The 24117-nt window shown below is 35.7% G+C and overlaps 3 protein-coding genes across 3 annotated transcripts; 2 read left to right on the top strand and 1 right to left on the bottom strand.

Annotated features, from left to right (window-relative positions):
• The first annotated feature begins 2475 nt into the window (after positions 1-2475).
• LOC137839093 (protein FAR1-RELATED SEQUENCE 5-like) lies at positions 2476-3611 on the top strand. Its single transcript, XM_068648223.1, has 2 exons — positions 2476-2604; positions 2679-3611. Exons 1-2 carry the CDS (start codon positions 2476-2478, stop codon positions 3609-3611), a joined length of 1062 nt encoding a protein of 353 aa, XP_068504324.1.
• A 13-nt stretch (positions 3612-3624) lies between these two features.
• LOC137839092 (uncharacterized) lies at positions 3625-5311 on the top strand. The gene is made up of 5 exons (XM_090300056.1): positions 3625-4020; positions 4072-4323; positions 4492-4794; positions 4854-5084; positions 5165-5311. The coding sequence occupies exons 1-5, from the start codon at positions 3625-3627 to the stop codon at positions 5309-5311; spliced, it is 1329 nt and encodes a 442-aa protein (XP_090156182.1).
• A 290-nt stretch (positions 5312-5601) lies between these two features.
• On the bottom strand, positions 5602-6347 carry LOC150028687 (uncharacterized). The gene is made up of 3 exons (XM_090300055.1): positions 6087-6347; positions 5709-5882; positions 5602-5634 (listed from the first exon to the last, which is right to left on the bottom strand). Exons 1-3 carry the CDS (start codon positions 6345-6347, stop codon positions 5602-5604), a joined length of 468 nt encoding a protein of 155 aa, XP_090156181.1.
• Positions 6348-24117: the final 17770 nt, after the last annotated feature.

The following is a 24117-nucleotide window of genomic DNA, read 5'->3' as shown; positions in this document are numbered from 1 at the left end:
ATAAACAAATTACATTAATTGCAATTGAGCATGTATTATTTAAATAAGCAAGTAATAAGTTCTTACCACTGCGGGATGCTCAGAGATAGTATCATTCCCACCCTGACGTCGTCCATAATGGGTAATCACCGGAGGTCGATCATCCTCAGCCATGTGGATGATATACGGGTGTGATATAGACCGGAACCACTCCAAATATGCAGGAACACAGGTTCCAACATCAGTTGCTAATACTACACCCTGTACGAGGTTAGCATTATAATCTAACCATCAATGGTCGATATCAGATGTGGATGGATCGCCATGATGAACGGTGGTTGGGTGATTAGGGATACACTGTATATATCCAAACTGTCTGAGTACACGTTCAGACAAATGCATTTGCCTACAACCCCTCAACCGAATGTACCCTGAAAATAATGAAATCCACTCAAAAGGACGCACCGCTCTATGCTCTTCATAGGGCATTCATATTTACTTACCACACCATTCCATAATTGCATGGCCACATGGTCTTCATAACCTGTCAATAGTGTCCCATCCCGTGGACCTCCAGGATAACCTCCACCTTCTATTTCAGGTCCGTCTTCATCCTCCACCTCCATCTGGGGTTCAACTTCTTCAAGTTCAACATCAACATCTTCTGCATCTTCATGTTCAACATGTTCTTCATCTTCATTAACATGTCTTCTTCTTCTTCTAACAGAGGTTGTGGGACGTAGACGATCACCTTGTGAACTTCCTCTTCTAGTCTTCACCATTTCTGTTCAATTACACCATTCAAGTTAGATTAAGTTTATATTGATAAACCTGCAGAAATTTGCATGTGGTACCCTGCACTAACAGTGTACATGTCATCTAATTCTAATCTTTTATAAAGTATACATGAACATTTGATGAACCTTTCCTTGGCTGCCGAAAATGCTTAGCTATTTTTAGAGGTAAAGGAGAAGTTCCAAGCAAAAAAAAAACGAAGCAAAAAAATAGAGGAATAGTAGACAAAGGTCTAATGGTTTTCCTACTTCAATAACCATCTACGAATTAAAGCTTTTGCTACATAAAAGTATAAACACTACCAGATTCCTAAATCCAGAATACTACTGGATCAACAAATTCGGACTACTATCGGATCAATAAATCCAGAAAGGTGATGGATCCTCACATCCGGGAAAGTACTGGATCCCCAAATTCGAAAATCTACTGGATTCTGTGATTTGGAATGTGAAATAACATTTACGGAAACAACAATCCATGAAAAAAACGGATCTCAAAGTCCGAAACACATGAATGAAACGTTACTTACCTTTATGAATGAGATTTGGAAATCACAAGAGAGATGGATGAGATTTGGAAGGAGAATCAATGTGGGTTGCGCCGCTGCTATCAAAGAAGACGCTGCCTCCACGCACAAATGGCAACCATTTCCAGTTTTTAGGGTTTTATTAGATTAAGGGTAATTTTGGAATTTTAAAAATTAAAAAGGGTAATTTTGTCTTTGCACAAGAGTGTGGGGGTGCAGGAAGAAAAATGTGGGGGTGCATGAAGAAACTGCCCTCCTACAGTTTCATCCACATCAGACAATGAGAAGATGACCTTCACTCCTGAAGGAAGGAATAAAAGGAAGGAATAGAAGATGACAATGGATGAATGATAAGCACGAAATGAAGTAAAATGAGAGCACCCAAGTCACAACCAAAGGAAGCAAAGAAGAATGAAGGCTCAGGAATATTCCTAGGTCACTTTGTAAGGGAAGCTGTTAAAGTAGGATAAAATGGTAAAATCATCAACGTTTACATTGGCTTTCCAAGCTTTTCGTCTAAAAAACGAGAAGGCTTCTTCTTCCCGCACCCCCACATTTTTCTTCCTGCACCCCCACAATTTTAAATATTTCAACATTAACCTTGAGCAATAATTTGAAAAGGCAACGTTCAGCAGTTCCACAGTCACTGCTCATCTTCATCCTTGAGTATCAACTGTTGTGGAGGTTCTTCATAATTGTTGGTAGCAAGGCGGAGGAGTACACAACGTTGCCGAATTGTTGTTTGGGTTATAGAGGTAAGAGTTAAGGTTTTTTTAAGGAGCACGGTGGTTATGGAAATTTCGGGATTACCGGATATCGGGATCCGGTAATATATTCTGGATTCATGAATCCAAAATTAATTAAATTATGTGTTCTGGAAGGTAAAATGTCATAATATGTTGTTCTCTGGATTTCTGAATCCGGAAGCTTAAATGTCATTACGGATGGGTTGATCCGGTATTGTATTTTGTGTTATGGATTCATGAATCCGGAATGCATCACTTGCATTATGGATTTATGAATCCAGAATTGTTTTTTTGTGTTATGGATTCTGAATCCGGAATAGTCTTTTTGAATTATCGATTGTTGGATCTGGAATGGTTTTTTTTTAACTTATGGATTCATGGATCCGGGATGCAATAATTTTGTTTCATTTTTTTTTTATTTGTAGAAGCATGGACAATAGTGAAGAATTTGAACAAGAATTATATGATGGTGTGAATGTGTGGGATGATGATGATATTGAGAAGTCATTATCTAAATCGAAGGGATATGAATGTATAGATGCGTTTACTACAAATGAGGTAAAGTTAAGTTTGTAAAGTATGTTTAAGTTGTTTGTTAATTAGTAAATAATTTGTTATTATAACTTTTATAGGTATTTCGTACTCGGGATGAGCTCCTAAAGTGGGTTAGAAAAGTTGCGTTTGACATTGATTTTTGTATTGTGATATTGAGATCAGATACTTCAACTGGCCAACGAGGAAGGAAAACATTTGTATTATTAGGTTGTGAGAGAGGAGGGCAATACAAACGATATAAAAAGGATTTACAGGTTACTGAGAGTGGAACTAGGAAATGTGGTTGTCCTTTCAGATTACGAGGGTATCCAGTAAAGAGTGATGAAGGGTGGATATTGAAATTAATTTGTGGGTCTTATAATCATGAGTTGACAAATACATTGGTTGGTCATCCATATGCTGGTAGGTTCACATGTAGTGAGAAGTCAATGCTTATGGACATGATAGGCAGTTCGGTGAATCCTAGAAATATTTTGCTGACAATGAAAAGGCATAATGAGAAAAATGTGAGCACAATAAAGCAAGTTTATAATGCACGATATATGTACAAAAAATCAATACGAGGTGATAGAACTGAAATGCAACAATTGATGATGTTACTTAAGCGTGATATGTATGTCCATTGGTCTAGGTTTGAAGAAGGGACAAATGTTGTGCAAGATTTATTTTGGACACACCCTGATTCAGTGAAGCTATTGAATGCCTTTAACATTGTATTGATGATGGGCAGTACCTATAAAACTAATAGGTATAGGATGCCCTTGTTTGAAGTTGTTGGTGTAACCTCAACGGGATTGACCTTCAGTGTTGCATTTATGTTACTCGCATCAGAACGTCATCATAACTTTGTATGGGCCCTTGAGAAGCTGAAAGGTTTGTTTTTGAGATTTGATTCATACCCGAAGGTTGTGGTTAGTGATAAAGATATTGCTCTAATGAATGCAATAAATGTTGTGTTTCCCGAAGCTGCTAATTTGTTATGTCGTTTTCACATTGATAAAAAATGTTAAAGCTAAATGTAAAATGATTGTTCATCCAAAAGAGGCATGGGATCAAGTGATGGAATCTTGGGGAGCAATTGTTGATTGTGAAAATGTAGAGTTCTATGAACATCGTGTTGAGGCATTTAATGTTGTTTGTTCACCATGGCCTATATTTACTGAATATGTGATTAGTACTTGGTTAAATCCACATAAAGAAAAGATTGTTAAGGCTTGGACGGATAAAGTCATGCACTTAGGCAACACGACAAGTAACAAGGTTGAGGCTGCACATTGGAGTTTAAAGAGGATCCTTGAGACGTCAATGAGGGACTTATGCTTTTGTTGGGAATCCATTAATAAAATGATCATCTTGCAACATAATGCAATTAAATCTTCATTTGAAAAGAGTTTGGATGTAGTGAGTCATGTCTTCAATGTAACATGATATAAGAAATTGCTTGGCTTCGTATCGAAATATGCCTTGCAGTATATTGCAGAAGAGAGTGATCGAGTTGAATATGTTGGTTTAGATAAATCTCGTTGTAAGTGCACCATTAGATCTACTCATGGCCTTCCTTGTGCCTGTGAATTGGCTTCATTTGGTGTGGGTAGCATACCATTGCAGTCAGTGCATCTCATTTGGACACGATTAAGCTTTTTAGATATTTCAAGTGGTGATACTTCAGCAGAGTTGTCCATCCAACAAGAGTGGGCTGTCATCATGAATCGGTTCAATGAGGTTGACATGGCTGGTAAGATTAACATCAAAGCCAGATAACACATCTTTATGTCCACCAAGGGAGAAAGTCAAAACAAAAGGTGCACTAAAAGGGCGTCGAGTAAATTTGGTAGATCAACGAAGCGAATTCCTTCTTACTTTGAACATGTTGATGCTATTCTTTCACAGCATGATAGTTCATCTAGGTTGAAATGTAGCAAGGGATTTATTTCGGAGACTCCTCCGACCAAATTAATACCAATGCTACAACAATTTCCGGTGGGAATTCATCCTTACATTGTTGATATTGTTGATGTTAAGGCTGACGGTCATTGTGGGTATCGTGCGGTTGGTGCATTATTGGGTATGGGAGAGGAGTCCTGGGCTATTGTACGCATGAACTTGCATAAAGAACTTTGTCAATGGCGTCAAGAATATATTGATTTGTTTGGCGGGGATGAACGATATGAATTTTTGAAAAATTCACTTCTTGTTGACCACATGGTAATTGTATTCATTATGAATGATGTTACATTTTCTTCTGTTTGCAGATAAGTGGATTAACTTGTTACATTTTCTTCTGTTTGCAAATAAGTACAGATAAGTGGATGACAATATCAGATATGGGATACGTTATTGCAAATCGATATAATGTGATTGTTGTGTGTTTATCTCTTAAACAATCATTGACTATTTTTCCATTAAGATCCCAAGCTCCAACAAATTTTAATCATCACCGCATCATCTGTATTGGACATGTTCATGGAAATCATTTTGTTCAGGTTTGTTAAACTTCATTATCAATGAATTTTAGGAATCATAGAAAAACATAATTAATGACATTGCTTACAATTTTTAACAGGTTCAGTTGCAAGAAGGTTGCCCGATTCCACCAACAGATATTTTATGGTTTACTCATTGTTATCCAATTGCCAAAACATGGTGTTCATATTATACTAGTCGGATGCAAATGTTTACACAAATTATGTCCATTAGACGACATTTATAGTTGTAATTGCATTGACAAATGAATATGTTAACATTCTGACTATTATAAATGCGGAAGAAGAATTGTCTAATTTCATAACCAAAGTGTTCATTCATCAAATTCAGAAATATTTGTAAACTAAGTCTTTGTTCACGAAATTACAAAACATAACATCATCATCATCGCCCGTGTCGTCGTCTGCGCACATACACAGACATGTCCTCAGTGGCTGATCGGGCTAGCATCAAGACTGTCTGTGTCCCTTCCCATGCAAGTGAATCCTCGGTTAGATGACCATCATCTATAATCAACTACAAGGTGGATGTTATTCTTCTACAAAGACCCTACAATTATAAACAAATTACATTAATTGCAATTGAGCATGTATTATTTAAATAAGCAAGTAATAAGTTCTTACCACTGTGGGATGCTCAGAGATAGTATCATTCCCGCCCTGACGTCGTCCATAATGGGTAATCACCGGAAGTCGATCATCCTCAGCCATGTGGATGATATACGGGTGTGATATAGACCGGAACCACTCCAAATATGCAGGAACACAGGTTCCAACATCAGCTGCTAATACTACACCCTGTACGAGGTTAGCATTATAATCTAACCATCAATGGTCGATATCAGATGTGGATGGATCGCCATGATGAATGGTGGTTGGGTGACTAGGGATACACTGTATATATCCAAACTGTCTGAGTACACGTTCAGGCAAATGCATCTACCTACAACCCCTCAACCGAATGTACCCTGAAAATAATGAAATCCACTCAAAAGGACGCACCGCTCTATTCTCTTCATAGGGCATCCATTGATCAACACCTACACAAAGGCTATCTAATTGCATCCGAACTGAGGCAAGTGTGGACAACCTACTCCCGACCACATATTTCATACACCGCGGCTGATCCTCAACATAGTCATCCTGAAGCTGTCGGTGCCCAATACTCGGAAAGTGCTCATATATCCATGATGAAAATAACGTGACATACCCAGCTAACTGTCTAGTATTTGCATAGGAACCATCTCCCAACTGCTCATACATGTGGGTCAAAGTAGCTGCTGCCCACGAGTATCATTCGGTGTGCCTTAAATCTACAAATAATCCCAAGTAGGATACACTAACCGACGTAGCACTCTTATCTGCAAAGATGGTTTAATCTACTAGGTGTAGCAAATATGCCCGTGCAACAATAGTCCATTGTCTCCTGGTACATACGTCCTCAAACATCTCCCTCAACCAGCTTAGACACACATGTTCACCCCTACAATGACGAGTCTCAGCAGCTGCTACTCCCCGATCTACACGAAGTGAATCAACAAGCAAATCGGTCGCCGCAGCTGCATTCAAGGTCGAATACGTGTAGAATTGCCCCATAATTGGGAGGTGCAACAAATTCGACACATCATCCAATGTGATGGTCAACTCACCTATAGGCAGATGAAATGAATTTGTCTCTGGGTGCCACCTTTCTACAAAGGAACACAACAGTCCTTTGTCTATCGTGTCATAGCTTGCCCTAACAAGTGCAACTAAACCTGACAACTCCACTGCAGGTAGTATCCGAGGATGAGGAGCACCCATCTTATTCATTTTTCGGCCATGAGACACCAATTTTAACTCTCCTCGATCCTAATTCAACCAACCAAAATCATATAAAATATACAATTTAATCAACGCAAATCATATAAAATTAACAGGGAACAAGTATCATATTACAACATATTTACTTACCACACCATTCCATAATTGCATGGCCACATGGGCTTCATAACCTGTCAACAGTGTCCTATCCTTGGACCTCTGGGATAACCTTCATCATCTACTTCAGGTGTGTCTTCATCCTCCACCTCCATTTGGGGTTCAGCTTCTTCAGGTTCAACATGTTCTGCATCTTCATGTTCAACATGTTCTTCATCTTCATTCACATATCTTCTTCTTCTTCTAACAGAGGCTGTGGGCCGTAGACGATCACCTTGTGAACCTCCACCCCTAGTCTTCACAATTTCTGTTCAATTACACCATTCAAAGTCACCAATATTCATTTAGTCACCAATATTCACCCCTAGTTGCATGATGCTGACTTTCAAAAGTATGTTTGCACACATTATCCAAAGATTCACTAAGACTTAGTTTGGAAAAAACTACGATATTCAGTCATATTCTTTAATTTACACAAGGTTAGGTTTCATAATCAACATGAAACCAATAATAAAATTAACTAGCATACAAAATTAATCATAAATATAGCCAAGCCCACTCAAGTGAGAGTACAATACTATATAATACCAAGCAAAACACTACAAAACCTTGACCCAATACAATTGTTGTTTAGTAATTCGAGTAACATAAACACAAACAACAACTCATTATTCTGGACACATCAATCCGGTACAATACCGGATCCAAAAATTCGGCAGTTTACCGGATCCATAAATTCGGAAGCTTACCGGATCCATAAATTCGGAAGCTTACCGGATCCCAAAATCCAAAACATTCTCGGAATCATAAATTCGGGATTCTATCGGATGCATCAGTTTGGAATGTAAAAAAATGATTACAGAAACATAAATCCATGGAAAAAACAGATGTCTAAATCCGAAAACAGAAAAATTTACTTACCTTTGCCAAGAGAAGGAAGAAGAAGCCTCACCAAAAAGGATTGTGTGAGATTCAAAGGAGAAGAGGAATGTGGAGGTGTCACCACTGCTATGGAAGAGGAAGAAAATTGTCTGCGTAAAAATCAGAACATCAACGCTGCCTTCATTTTAGGGTTTTTTTAGATTAGGGATATGTTTGGAATTTTAAAAACTAATAAGGGTGATTTCATCTTTGTAGAAGAGTGTGGGGGTGCAGAAAGAAAAAAGTGGGGGTGCAGGAAGAAACAGCCAAACGAGAAACACTTAAAATCAACAATCGACTTAAAGCCCAATCCTCGCTCTCCTTTATAAACAACAAACACAACGTTAAAGGTTGGGTAATAATTTAACTGTTTTGTGGAGAGAAAAGTTTAATTTATAATTATCCAAATTCTTGTTATTTTAAGTCTATTTAAATGGATTTATCTCAAATCTAAATTTATATTTTTGATTTTAAATTCAATTCATTTAAATAGATTTGGATTGAATATAAATTGGATAATATTTTGGATTTTAAAAGTTCAAAATCAAGATTGTTTCAAGTATAGCTCATGTCCAAGTTGAATCGATTAAGCTCGTGTCCAAGTTGAGTTGAGTTACAGTCAGTTCAAGTTAAAGTTAAATCCAGTCCTAGATAGAGTCGAGTCGAATCAGGCCCAAGTCAAGTTGAGTTTAGTTAAAGTTAGCCTAAACTCAAGTCTATCTAGCCCAGGCCCTTGTTGAGTAGAGTGAGTCTGATCTCAGGTCTAGATAAACAGGGTTAGGTATGGCCAATTCGAGTTGGGCCCATATTGGCTTGTGACATCAAGCCTACATCGGGTTGGCCCATGTTCAACCGAGTTGGGCAAGACCTAGGTAAGATCGAGTCTAGTCGGATTGAGTGTATAGGTTGAGCTGAGTCGGGTTAGATCTATGTCTAAACGGGCCTAGGTGGGACCAAGATGGATTGAACTAGGTTAGTTCAAGTTGAGACATTAGACTCATATAAAGATGTGGCCTTTTCAAGCTAAGTTGTATCGATCCATGTCAAGTAAAGCTAAGTAGACCTTTTCCCAGGTTGAACGAGTCAATTTGACCCACATTCAATCGAGTTTTATTAGGTCCATGTCGGGTCAAATTCGATCGAGATTAGGTTAGGTTGGGCCAAGATCGAGCCGAGTCCAACTAGGTCTAGGTTAAGTTGGGCTTAGGTGGGATCAAGACGAATTGGGCAGATCGGGCCAAGTCAAGTTGGCCATGCATCCGACCGATACACACATCAGATCGATTAGGTCAATCGCACATCAAATATAATCTAATTGACAAAGTGGATTTAATATAGATTTAACCCAATTTTGAAAAATCCAAATGAGTTTGATCCATTTAAATGTGTATGGATTTTAGATCCAATCTATTATATTGGATTTGGATTGGATTTAGACGGGATTTTGAAAAATCCAATTCATGAACACCCCTAATGTTAGGAGTTTGGTGATGAAGGTAACTTTAACTCTTTTTTCCAAGAAATCATTGTTGACCTTAGCTTATATATCTTTAAAGAATCTATTTGGCAGGCAGACGAAGGCAATGATTGCATCCAAATAGTAAACATGCACACACACTTACCAACAGTGGAGAAATATGATGTTTCTTTACAACTTTTTTGGGTGCCACTGCCTTGTGATGAAAGTTTGAAGAATGAAAAAAGAAGAGGGTTCATAACAGTCAAACATTCTTTCAAGAGAATGATCATGCAAGAAAGAATCTTGTGCATGTGCATGTCAATTGTTTTCTCCATAGCACCTTAAGAGACATGCATTAAAGAAGTTTTTTTTTTTGTTGATAATTGATCACACGCTTTTTGATAATTGATCACATAATGCTTTTTGCTGATTCAAATGATTCTAATTGTCATTAACTTTTCTTTGTGACTTGCATCCTCTTAGAATGTGTGAATATTTTTTTTGTTCTTCCTTCTCACTCAAGGATAGTTTTTAGACGATTTGGTGTCAACTTATACCGCTTGTTCCTATTTCTTGTGTGGTGTGCCTCTTCTTGGTGTTTAGTTATGATAACTCCTATGTTAATCTCACATTTAAAGTATAATTGCATCTTTTAAATACTTCTTCTTCCTATTAAAATACACTTTACAATTTTTTCTCTAAAGAAACTTACTTGAAACACAATTGAAGATGTTTCCTAAAACAAAATAAAGAAAAAATTGGAAATCCAAAAACAACTATTGCAAGAATTTTAAACTAGTTGTTTCCTAGGTGAGACTCTTTGGAACCTTTGGACCTCTAAGATACACTCATCGTCTAATCTGAGTTATTAATCCACTAATTGAAGGATATAAAACAAATTACAACTCAAGGAAATACAATCACAAAAAGAAAATTACAATTAAATTTGCCTAATACTAATATGATGAGACCTTGATTGACAGAGGACCTACTAAGCCAACCCAACCTAATAGGAGGATGACCAAGAACATGACACAAGACTCAGGACTTGGCCAGACATATTAATGTGATTCCACTAGCACAATTAGAATGATTCTTGACATTCTTAGGAATCAACTTGAGTTGGACAATAGTTAGACACTTTTTCTTAGAATTCGATCAATGTTCTAAGTCAAGAACTCACCAAAACTAGTACCAAATCCAAACTCATATGGAAGTTCTAATTATTGTCAAATTGAACCGATTAAATTGAGAGAAAACACAATTGCACCGAACAGAATTAGCTTAGAACTGAAATGAACCGAACATAAAGGCTAGAAATGAAGAAGAACAACAATGAACAACAAAGAAACCAAGGAACCGAACCAAAAACACATAAGAATTGAAAACTGCCGAACAGAATTTCAAGAACAACAAGCTCAACATGAACAATTGAAAAAGAAGGAAGGAAGGAGAAGAGAAAGCTCATGAAGATGGATGTATGATTGGATGGTCACGCCACTAGAAGGATGGAGACTCCTAGATGAGTGTGCAAGCCGCCACTTGAGGTAACCATGGAACCATCAAGATAAGACTAGTGAAGAAGGCACAAAGCTCTCCAATGCTCTCTCAAAAATTGAGTATAGTTTCTTTAGTCTAAATTGAAATCTGAATTGTACAAGCTAAGCACCTTTATTTATAGCCTAGAGGTGCTGAAAAATAGGTGGGAAATTTCAAATAAACTCATTTGAAATTCCCACAAAAAACAAGTCACATGGGAGGTGTGACCTTTTTCTACTATGACACCTCCTAAAAACTATACCTACACCACTCTCCTAAGTCACATGGACAATGTGACTTTATTTTACATTTTCACACTCCTTTATTTAATAACCACACCTCCTAAAACTATACAAGAGTATTTCAAAGCTTGGCCTTGCCCCTCATGGGATGAACTTGGGCTCTTTGAGCTTTGGCCTTCTTGGGTTTGGGCTTGGGCTTTGGGCTTGGGCTTTGGGCTTGGGCCTCATCTTTATTTTATGTCTTCTTTTAATTTTGAGAAGACTAGAAGGAAGAACTTCAAATGTGAGGGTGGATGTCCTCTTCCTCCATTAATAAAAGCCTCATTTATTTGATTCTCATCATACTCTTCGAGTTGGAGAGAATTCGTCCACGAATTCTGCATCCCTGCATATAACAAAGTCAGTTTAGTTTTACAAGTAAAAGTGGAAGAAAAACGTAAACATGACTTAGCATTTGTAAATAATGGGATTTCAGAAAAGGAGGTTCTATAAATCGACCAAGTTGGAAAAAGTTGTTTGGGAATGATGTGATGTTTTGGAAAAAGGCCTCTTAAATGGTGACAACCATTAGAAGGTATGAACAAATCATCCGTAACATATTTTAACCAAGATGGTGGTGAAATAGGAACCTTGGGTAATGAAAAAGATAAGGAAGGAAAACACCTTGGAGGTGAAAGGATAAGACCCATGGCAACTTGGCCTTCTTTGTCTTTTTCTTTTTTACTTGTGGTAGGTGGGTGAGCTAGGTCTTGTTTTTCCTTGTTGATCTTTAAGATTTGTTTTTGTGGACAATGAAGAGCTATGTGCCCAAAACCTAAACATTTAAAACATTTGATATTTGAAGCTTTGGTAGGTGACTTAGGAGTAGAAGGATTTGTAGTAGAAACTTTTTTTGGAAACATGGTTTGTTTGGAAAAATTGGAAGGAGAATTTTGAGTAGAAATTTTGTTGACATCCTTCCTAGAAGAGTTGTAGAAATCATCATCATGAGTATTTTTGAAAGTTTTGTTCAAAAGATATGATTCTACCTTGATGGCTTTGCGAAACACGCTCTTTAAAGAAGAATATTCTTTTAATTCTACAAAGTCTCTAATATCTCTTTTCAAACCACGTACAAACCATTTAATCTTTGACTTTTCATTAGCATGCATATTCATTTTAGTCAAAGTTGTTTCAAAATCTTGAAAGTATTCATCTACCATCCTATGTCCTTGAGGAAGCCTTTGGAACTTCAAAAAGTGTTCCTTCCTAGAAGGAGGAACAAACCTCGCGCGCATACACTCTTTCAAAGCATTCCAAGAAACCACGGGAGGTTTCTTGCGATATATAATGTCCATTACAATTTTATGCCACCATTCTTTGGCATAGCCCAAAAAGGATGAAGAAACTATCCTAAGTTTATCATCATCTTGGACCTTATACACATGAAAATAATGGTCAACCTTAGTCTCCCAATCTAAATACACATTAGGATCACTATCACCATTAAAACTAGGGACTTTTTTACAAGCAATGTTGAACACTTGGTGATATCTTTGGTCACGGTTATAGCTATCTTCATGAGAATGATGGTGATGCCTCCTACTTCTATGTTCTTCTTCACGTCCATGATCATTGGAAGAGCCTCTAGATGAAGGTGTATGAGAATGACGTTCTCCATTGATTGATTTAGAGGACCTAGTGTGCTTCATTTCAACTCTTTGTATTCTTTCCTCCAACTTTCTTATAGCTTCATGATTTTGCGTAAGGGCTTGCTTGGCCTCCTTTACTTTACCAAGGGCAGAAGCTTTGCTAGAATAATTCTGTTTGGAAGAACCACTTGAAAAGCCAGCCATTTGCAAATTAAAACAGCAAACACACAAAAACAGCAAACAAGGTAAGAAACAAAATTAGCAAAAACAGTGAGTTTGGCAACCAAATTGCCGAAGTGAATTTGGCCAGAAAAAGAGGTCACTCTCAAAGAAATAATGTCCCTACACCAATCTGATCTTGAGGTCTTGGAATCCTCAAATGAAAGATGTCAAAGCAAGACACACCAATCTCAAAGCCAACCACAACAAAACCAAAGAAGCAATAAAGACAAACAAGAAAAAGTATAAGCAATGAAAGGCTAGAGCAAAAGGAATACTAGATGTTTGACAAACTCAAAGATTAATGAACAAAAGACAAGCAAGAAAAATAAGGAACTCAATGAGAAAGTAGGCACACAAAAGAATACTTAAAGAAAAGCACTAGAGTAGATGAAGAAAACAAAAAATTAGCTACTGGAAAATATTTTTTATGCAAACTGTGCTTGATGTTCACTGATTTAACTGGAATGATATAGAGCGAACTGGATTATGAAATTTTAACCACACAAACTTCAAGATCTTAGCTCAAAAATGGCACTGGAAGTATGCAAAAACAGTAAGCCAATTAATGGATATAAATTTTTCAAAATCGCTGCCAGATTACCGTATTTTTTTCGGCAGAATTGTACACTTTTTGTATTTTATTTATCATTTTTTGTGTACTTTGAATTTTTGAGTACTTCTTTTTTCTAATCTTTTCTAACACTTTGAATATCACAAATCCAGAATTTCAGAATTTTCCAGTGAGTAAATAAATTGAAATAAGGAAAAACAGTAAGCACGTTTTCAGAAAACAGAGGAATCCTAATAGGAATGAAAAACAGAATTATGAATTAGCAAATACATAATGGAAAATGATGTACAGGAACTTGTATAGGTCTAAAATACAAGTATGAACTCAATCTAAAAAAGAAAATGCACACAAAGGATCAAGATCAAATTCAGAAAAATTATATGACACTAAAGCAAGAAACAACAAAAGCAATAAAAGTACTACAAGAAGTGATGACAATTATGGAAAAACAAGACTAAGACAAAACTTGTAAGGATTCAAAAAGGAAAATACTCAAACATATGATAGACAAAAGAATTAAAACAGCAAGTAAACTCAAATAAGCCTAAAACAGAAACTTAAATTGCAAGAAATTAAAAAGCTCTTGAAATTAAAGTGCTACACAACTCAAAAATTAAACAAGAACACACCTAAACTCATGATACCACATGATGTGATTCCACTAGCACAATTAGAATGATTCTTGACATTCTTAGGAATCAACTTGAGTTGGACAATAGTTAGACACTTTTTCTTAGAATTGGATCAATGTTCTAAGTCAAGAACTCACCAAAACTAGTACCAAATCCAAACTCATATGGAAGTTCCAATTATTGTCAAATTGAACCGATTAAATTGAGAGAAAACACAATTGCACCGAACAGAATTAGCTTAGAACTGAAATGAAGCGAACATAAAGGCTAGAAATGAAGAAGAACAACAATGAACAGCAAAGAAACCAAGGAACCGAACCAAAAACACATAAGAATTGAAAACTGCCGAACAGAATTTCAAGAACAACAAGCTAAACATGAACAATTGAAAAAGAAGGAAGGAAGGAGAAGAGAAAGCTCATGAAGATGGATGTATGGTTGGATGATCACGCCACTAGAAGGATGGAGACTCCTAGATGAGTGTGCAAGCCGCCACTTGAGGTAACCATGGAACCATCAAGATAAGACTAGTGAAGAAGGCACAAAGCTCTCCAATGCTCTCTCAAAAATTGAGTATAGTTTCTTTAGTCTAAATTGAAATCTGAATTGTACAAGCTAAGCACCTTTATTTATAGCCTAGAGGTGCTGAAAAATAGGTGGGAAATTTCAAATAAACTCATTTGAAATTCCCACCAAAAACAAGTCACATGGGAGGTGTGACCTTTTTCTACTATGACACCTCCTAAAAACTATACCTACACCACTCTCCTAAGTCACATGGACAATGTGACTTTATTTTACATTTTCACACTCCTTTATTTAATAACCACACCTCCTAAAACTATACAAGAGTATTTCAAAGCTTGGCCTTGCCCCTCATGGGATGGACTTGGGCTCTTTAGGCTTTGGCCTTCTTGGGTTTGGGCTTGGGCTTTGGGCTTGGGCCTCATCTTTATTTTATGTCTTCTTTTAATTTTGAGAAGACTAGAAGGAAGAACTTCAAATGTGAGGGTGGATGTCCTCTTCCTCCATTAATAAAAGCCTCCTTTATTTGATTCTTATCACATATTCCATTATTCCTCATGGGATCCTCAGGAGAAGAACACCTGAACATGGACTAGATATCAACTGTTCTTTATTTTAGTCTTTTTACAAGACATGATTAAATGTAATAAATTGGGCTCACATTGGCCCAAGAAAAATAATCTAGCTAAGGCTTCTAGAAACCCTAGCTAGAGGAGCACATGTGATCACACTTTCCACATTAAGCAGATGCTTAAATGTGAAAAGCATGATCCTCCTAGATCCACTTTTAGTGACACATAATTAGAAGCCTAAACATGTTTAATTTGAATTTTGAATTTCCTTCCACACACTAAGCTCATGGCACCTCATGTTATAAATAGGTGATCTTACCTCTTGTAATTCACAACATTTTTTTAGTAAAAAAACTCTGTGTGAGTGATTTTCTGAGTGTCTAAAATTCTGTAAGTCTTATCTTGGTAAGATGCTTCAAGTGACAACTCTCTTCATCACTTATCTTGGAATTCCTCTCCTCCAAGTGGCGTGACATCCTCCATTCCTCCATCTCCATGAACGACTACAACCATCTAAGTTTTCATTTCTTTTTTTCTTATTCCATGTCTTTCATTTTCGCCAATTCTACTATATTTTGAGTTCTTATTTTCCGCTTGCATATTTTTCTTTGTGTGAGTCTTTTTTCTTTGCTCTTTGAAGAGAACTTTCACACTTAATTAACCATTTGATTAAGTTCATGTCCAGTGACAATCCTCACCGAGTCATCACCATAAATGTTAATCTAATTCTTAATCTAAGTGAAATCTTTAAAAATATGTGCACATTTCAAATCAACTCATATCATAATCCTCCTAAGTGTTTGTCACTCCTTGTTGAGACAATCCATTTGCTTTCTCTTCTTTGGGGATTCAACCTTTGGTAATAAGGGATTGCTTTCATTGAATCATTTCTCTAATGTCACCAGAGTGTTCAACCATTCCAAGTAGAGGCCAAAAGAATCAAAATTCAACAAAAGTTCCATTTGAAATAGGGATTACTCAAATAAGAATTTGAATTGAGAAACATAAAAGATTAAGAAGAATTGGCAAACTAGAATTAAGGTTTAGAAAGAAAATCAGCACTCAACATAACCTAGGAAAGGATATAAAGTAGATTAACAAAAGAAAATTAGCTAAGAAATATTAAAAAAAATTTCAAGTAAAACTTGCTAGATTAATTCTTTTTATCTATTTGGAAATTGTTCTTGAAACTTTTATTCCTCAAAATTAGGCCAATAAGCCACAGTTTATTGCAATAATTTATGGAAATTTTATGCTCACATTCAAAACGCTGGGCGAGGTTACCTTGTGCTGAACCCTACAAACTGGTGCACTTGGCTACCTTGCGCCTTTTTTTTGTATTTTTTTAACACATCCATTGATTCTAATCCAAATTTATACAACAAAATTCAACAGGAACATATTGCAATAAATTTTTTTAGCAAGTTACTCAAAATCTGAAAGTGATTAGAAGAAATACCTAAGGAATTCCAATAAAATTTGCAATGAAACTCAAGACACAATGGAATTGTGACTCAAGGAACTTGTTATGAATCTACTAACAAGTACAAAACTCAATTATGTAAAATTAAAATGCACTAAACAACCATTAACAAAGCACAAAATAGATCATGTGTACGACTCAAATAAAAGCAATCAACCAAATGTCCAAGAACAAGTACTACATGAAATTTGTAACATTTATGGAAATACATGACTAGACATGACTGAATTAAGATATAAAGATAAAATTGGCTCAAACTAAAACAGGTTGCATTGATTAAAATGTGAATTAAGACTTAAAAAAACATAAAAACACACACGGTAACTCAAAGAGCATCCTACTAGCTAAAAAAAATGGAAGGTTCAAAGACGGAAACACAATTTTGAACCATATAAAATTCAAACAACAGTAAAATAAATGATGAACTAAAGTGAAAACAAATCAAAACAATTACAATTGAAATGAAACAACATGAAAAATGATTTAAAACACACAAACAAATAGGAAACCACTTAGCTTCCTGAAACCGGGCTATAGATGATAATGGTTCCATCTTCATGTTGTGTAGATTGCGCAAGATTGAATGGAATTGGCGGAAGCAAATGGAAGTTGGGAGCAAGGGAGAACTCATAAAGTTCAAGGATCCTTGGAATAGTCGTGATGTGTGTGGAGAGTAATAGGTGTGGTCTATTAAGGTCTCTACCTTAAAGAGAGAAGACAAATAAAAGTAATGTCTGGAAGGTTCTGCATCATAACTCTAAGTGTATTGTTCTGAATTTCGCCAAGTCTTGCACCTTTATTTATAGGTTAATTGGTCGGCTAATTACAAGAGAAAAAAAGGATTTTTTTAATTAAACAACACCACCTAAGCCCAAGAACTTGTGCTCCTTGGCCCAATTTATTTACAACCTATTCTACTAATTACAACTAGGCCACGACTTTAAAAATGTGCAAGAGGGTTTCTCTGTCAGTCTCTGTTGAGTCCTACTCTTCCTGGATTCTCCTAGCCATTGCCCTAGTAGTAGATCCTATGCATGGGTCTCTGACATCATTAACACCTTGTGGTTTCTTGGTAGAGGAATAAGCGCCTACATGTAGTTCTTCCTCAAAGATTTAATCTCCTTCTCCATGGCAACCTACCATTGCTAACCTTTTACACCTACTATAGTCTTGGAAGCTTTTAGGCTCAAAACCTTCTATCTTTTCATATGTTGTTAAAACATAATTAATAAGGTGATGAAAGACCCTTAATCAAGGTTCAACCACTAGAGATATGACTAGGAGAATTCAAGAAAAATGAGACTCAACTGAGCTCAACAAAGATAAACTCTTATCATCTTGGGTCAAGCTTATTAGTTTGTATAAATGTATATAGTAGATTAAGTTTTGTTTGGGCTTGTATTTACCAAATAAATTGGACCATAGACCATATAGTTGGACAAAATAGTATAGGTTTTGAGCTTGTATGTGGGCCTATATAGTATACTAGAGATATAATTAGGGCTTTAACCTAACTAGGGTTTCAATTGGTCTTTCATTACCTAAAGAGAAACCATAGGCCATCACGAGGAGAGTGAGGCGTGCCAATTAGGCTTAGCAAGTGTTTTTTCCATGCCTTTGATCACATGCAAGGTGTGATTAGCCTTGGCTCCCAAGTTTGAAGGATTTTAAACTTGAATTTTCCCTTGAACCTTCTATTCTCCTTGGCCAAGTTTTAGGGCTATAAATAAGTGTGCTCCCCTTTTGTATGTTTAACTTGAATGAGAAGAGTTATGCTGCCAAACTTTGGCCATAAACACTTGTTCTTGATCTACATCATCTGACACCTCTAGGCAGTCTGATCCATCATTAGAAAGTTCCACCTTTACATGGACTTTCTCCTTCCCTTTCTTTGGATCTCCACACATCATAGCCATTCAAGTCTTATTGAATGTGATATCCTTGCTAACAAAGCATCTAGCCTCTCTAGGATCCAACCTCAACACCTTATACCCTTTCATGTCTTTTACATATTCAATGAGGATACACCTTTCAATCCGTGCTTCAAGTTTGTTCTTCTTGACATGTGAAAATGCCAAGGTAACAAATACGTTCATATTTCCATAATTTGTTGACCTTCCACTCCATACTTCCATATGATTCTTACAATTTAGAGCATACAATGGATTCCTATTTATCAGGTAGATGATAATGTTTACAACTTTCTCCAGAAGGACTTAGACAATCTAGCTCCCAGTATCATACATCTCACCCTCTCTATAAAGGTTATGTTCATCCCAACTAGCCCATTTTGTCGTGGTGTATCTGCAACTATCTTATGCCTCTTTATACCTTCCACCTACAAAACTCATTGAACTCCCCTGAACAAACTCCAATCCATTTTTTGTCTTGAGAACTTTCAATTTGGTCCCCTGCTAATTACTAACCATGGTGTGTCACTCCTTAAACCTTTTAAAAGTATTAGTCCTACATTTTAATTTATAGATTCATACCTTCCTTGACTAATTGTCTATGAATGTGAGGAAATAAGATCCCCACCATGAGTTCGAGCTCTCATTGGACCCCACATGTCTACATGAGCAAACTCAAAGAGTCTACTAAAACATGCTTACTAGTCTCAAAACTCCAATCCATTTATCCTATCATATCTTAGCACATTCTCCTTCTCCAGCTTCAACAAACCCTTCTCACTAATGTGTCCTAACCTCAGATGCCGCAACTTCGCCTTATCTTGCATCGTCTGACTAACTACAAAGGAATCCACCATCACTGTTGAATAGTATAAGATATACAAACTATTTTTTTTCTTCCCCTTAACAACTCTAAATGCTTCCCTTAGAATCTTTATCACTTGTTCAAACTTGGTCGTTAACCAATTTGATTGGCAAAAGATTCCTCTTGAGCTCCAAAACATACATCACTTCTTGCAACAACATCTCTCGATTATCAAACATCTTGAATTTGATATATCTCATACCTTGAACCTTGTAGAATTTATTATTCCCAAGAAGGACTTTGCATCTTCTTTCAATTCCAACTTCTAAAAAAACTCATTCAAAGGACACATGTGATAAGTGCGTCCTGAGTCCATGACCTAACTCCTTTGTGTATCAGAAGTAAATGCCATCAATACCCCAACAGACTCATAACTATTAGATGCTACAACAACATTAGTAGATTCCTTCTTGAAATGAGAGTTCTTGCCTTTCCCATTTCTCTTCTTTTGTAGACAACTTGACTTGAAGTGACCTTTTTGTGGCAATTATAGCATTCAACTTCTATTAGATCGTCTTACGAGTATCATGAAGGTCGTCGCAAGATTCTGGTTGAAGCAATTAGACGACTTGAGCACTGTGATCATGTTCGTGCAGCTGGAAAAGGGGTTGAAATTAAGCATTATTTAGGAGTTGAACCACAACATTCATCCTTCTCCCTCGCCTCAAAGACTAAAGCAGAACTGACGAGTAAGATACATCAAGAATTAATGGAGGAGATGAGAAAGGAGACTGAACAGGTGCGGTTAGAGTTACAACAGGAGTTTCTATCACAACAAGGTTGTGTTGAGCTGCTTGAGGCGCATGTTAGTCTCGCTCCAAAGAGCACAAAAGGGAGTTGTGTGGCTCCTACAACATTAGGGGAGGATATCATTGGCCAGACGAGCCAATGTGAGCTACTGGTAGAGGGCGGCATGTTTACTCAGGTGGTGGCCAATGGAAAAGTCTATGAAGAGGCCACCCCCTTACATAATGTTCCTCTCTCCCCTGATATGGCGAAGGTAATGGTGGAAAGAGTACGAGTAGTTGATGCTCGTGTTCCACTACCTTCAGATGAGGTAACAACTGTGCCCGATGCATTTCAGACATTCGTAGCCTAACATAGACACCTCATTCGAATTATACCAGAACCTCTGGTAATAATTTCATTTCATTATATTTATTTATATTGATATATTACATGTAATTTAATACAAATGTTTTTTATTTTGTAGAAACCTCGTCAAAAACCAAGTCTGAAAAAGAAGCATGAGGTTCCGATTGACGATCCTATAGCTTCCTTACCTGCAACTGCTAGAGAGATTGGTTATAACTCTACGAAAATTCTGTGGGATGATACATTTTTTTTGAAATAAACACTGACATTCCATTGTACATATACATGTTAGATTTGTTAGAATTTGCAGTTGGGGATCAGGAACTCAATATAAATATAATTCAATTTTTTATGATGTAAGTATCTTTACCTATATTTCAATTTACTTTATGTTAAATTGTTATTGATTATGCTTTAACTAATAACTTTTAGGTATTTGCATGAAGTTTCTATCAATGATGGGAATGAAGATGTGTATGGATTCTTAGATCTCTCATATCCTAATCCCACTAGAATAAAGAAATGTGAAACTCAATCATACATCACTGACACCCTGGAAAAAGAGGGAAAATAAATTTATTTATGCCCTTATATTAATGAGTAAGTTTAATTATAAGTCGTCAATTATTACTATTTCATGTTTTAAATTTTTACTAACTCTTTTCATGGATGATATAAGGGTCATTAGCAATTACTTGTCTCATCCACGGTTGATAAGACTAATGTGTGGTTTTGTTCCCTACACAAGAGGTCATCCACACATTTAAAGAATATGATTGATAAGTAAGTACTATAAACTTAACTCCGTATGATTTTTAGTATTAATCAGTTCATGGCATGGATATAACATCCTAAGAGGTCGATCCAATTCAAATTATCAAAATTTGAAGTGGATGACACTAAATGTTTGTAATTTTTGTCTTTTTCTTTTCATTGTTTATCAATATTAACTTTTACTTTATGTTAAATTATAGTGTAATAAACAACCAGAAAGCTATGAGTGTGGCTATTACGTTATGCAATTGATGGTTACCATTGTAAGATTGGGCTTTAAATTTAAAAGTGATTGGGAGTAGGTAACATGATGATAAATTATTTTTATAACTTTAACACATGTGTATCTTAACACTAATTTACGTGAACCTTATTTTGTAATGTAGTTCTTTATGGATGAGCAAGCAATGCCTTCGACCGCCATAGAATATGTGAGACATGCTTGGACCACATATTTCCTAAATTTTTATAACTTTAGGATACCTAATCAATAGTGTAGGAATTAGATAGATAGATAGGAATATAAGTAAAAATATATGTTATTAGTGTTTGTAATACATTTTTACTAATATATATAATTTGATTCTCTGAATTTATGTATTTGTCTTGCTAGGTTATAATTGAACAGGTCAATTTAGACGGGAATTAGCATTAAACAGAATGTACTAAAAAAATTACCATCTACAAGGGCGGCTATTTATCATAGTTGTCTTCCTAAGTGTTGTGCAAATGTTTATAAGGGTACATAACCGCCTTTTTATATGCTTTAGAATGGTTTATAAGGGTAGTTATGGTAAAAGTCTCACCCTTTTACACCTCATGCATAAGAGAGGTGTAAAAGGGTGACTTTTACCATAGTCGTCCTCTTTATCTGAATCTAAGAAGATGGCTAAAAAGTTGTCTTCTTTGTTTTCGGACATAAGATTACACGCTGATCAAAGACGGCTAGAAAATCATCGTTTTACAATTAAAATAGTTACCGTTTTAAAGCTTTTTTGCACTAGTGTTAGAGTCAATAATTACAAATATAATTGTTTTTTTTGTTTTAAAAAAAAATTAAAGTTATAATTTATCAATATTTAAAAAAAAATATTAAATCAAATCGGACATTTTAGAAATTTAATACAAGATAAAAACCAATCTGGTGCCAAAACTTCGTAAAGATGTAGAGAAATAATTTCAAAATAATAAGAACAAACTCGAGTACCTGTAATGAAAAATAGTAGCAAATTTTAAATATTGTGACATAAACTCGTGATATTCTTTAACATATCAAAATTAGACATTTATACATAAAAATAGAACTTTATTCTGGTAACTCAGAAGTAATGACTTTTTGTGAGTGAATCACTTAAATAAAATTCTAATTATTTTGGCCTAAATAATATACTAAATGGGCAAGGTTTTTTCAACTAGAGGCGTGCTATATTTCCCATGGACAATGACAGGGCTTTGGTCCATAACTTCTGAAGCTATACTTTGAAGTTTCAAGACCTAAAATATTTTCAGGCACAGAGCTTAAGTTAAGTTAATAGACACAACAAAGGTAACACATCTGAAATACCAATTAGAATCTATGAGATATAGTCAATAATTGATTAATGTATTGTGTGTGTAATTGCCTTGCCGGCCCTTAAATTCTCACAAAACGTGTCTAGTTGGTGACTGAAAGCTGGATTTTCACTGCTTAAAATGTAGCTGCTGCCTGCAGAAATGACCCTTCAAAGGTAGGAATAGCTTTGAAAATGGACTTGTGCCTGTAACTAAGGCCTCGATCGTTGAATTAAAGTATTAATTTTGCTGCTCATGCCATGTGGAGCATGATATAATTGAGATATACTGAAAACGTTGATCATTACTTCAAACAAAACTAATAAATAGGAACAGTAACGTGTAGGTTGGTGACTTGGGTCATTAGACCTACACAATGGATGTACACTCTGCAGACACAACCTGTTTTAGGTCAATCCTAATTTATAAACAAGATTTAATAAGGGTTCATAATACTGTGATTGAAAATTTTGATGCAACATTTTAAATGGCATAATCTTTAATGAGTAGTTAACCACCCATAAATCATCTAAATTTAACTGATCTTTTTAGCAAGAAATGGGACGCAATGAACACCAACAACAAAAAACACTCTTATGCTGTATCCAAGGTTTTTAACTGTGGAGACAGTCAAAATGATGAGATTGCATATAAATGGGGCCATGGTAACAGTCATGACATTAGGAATTTAGTCTTAATTGTGTGTATATAAAGAATGCTCTAAATTAATATCTAAGAGTTTTTCCAACTATAAGTTTAAAGATATAGTTAATGAAAGATTGAAAAAACAGTTTAAGATTTAAAATTTATTTTACTTTACCAAAAACTCTTGATAAATAAATTTTAGATATTATTTATATAATGTATAAACAAATAATGCAAAGGATAGAAAAAAATGAACAAAATATAGTAATTCAAATTAGTGAAAAAATTATGCCAATAGGACAAAAATTGAAGGGTCGGGGAGATCTGACTTGGCAGAAAATGTGTGAATTCTTTAACATATGTATACTAATGAGTTAAAAAATTAGCAAATGAAAATAGGTTGTAAGATAATCTCTAAGTTATATATATATATATATATATATATATATATATATATATGACAATTATTAATAAAT

Source organism: Phaseolus vulgaris, chromosome 3 (genome assembly GCF_051622355.1).
Source record: "Phaseolus vulgaris cultivar YP4 chromosome 3, ASM5162235v1, whole genome shotgun sequence".
Classification (NCBI taxonomy): Eukaryota; Viridiplantae; Streptophyta; class Magnoliopsida; order Fabales; family Fabaceae; genus Phaseolus; species Phaseolus vulgaris.
The sequence above is the reverse complement of the archived record's forward strand: the minus strand, read 5'-3'. Positions and strand labels throughout refer to the sequence as shown.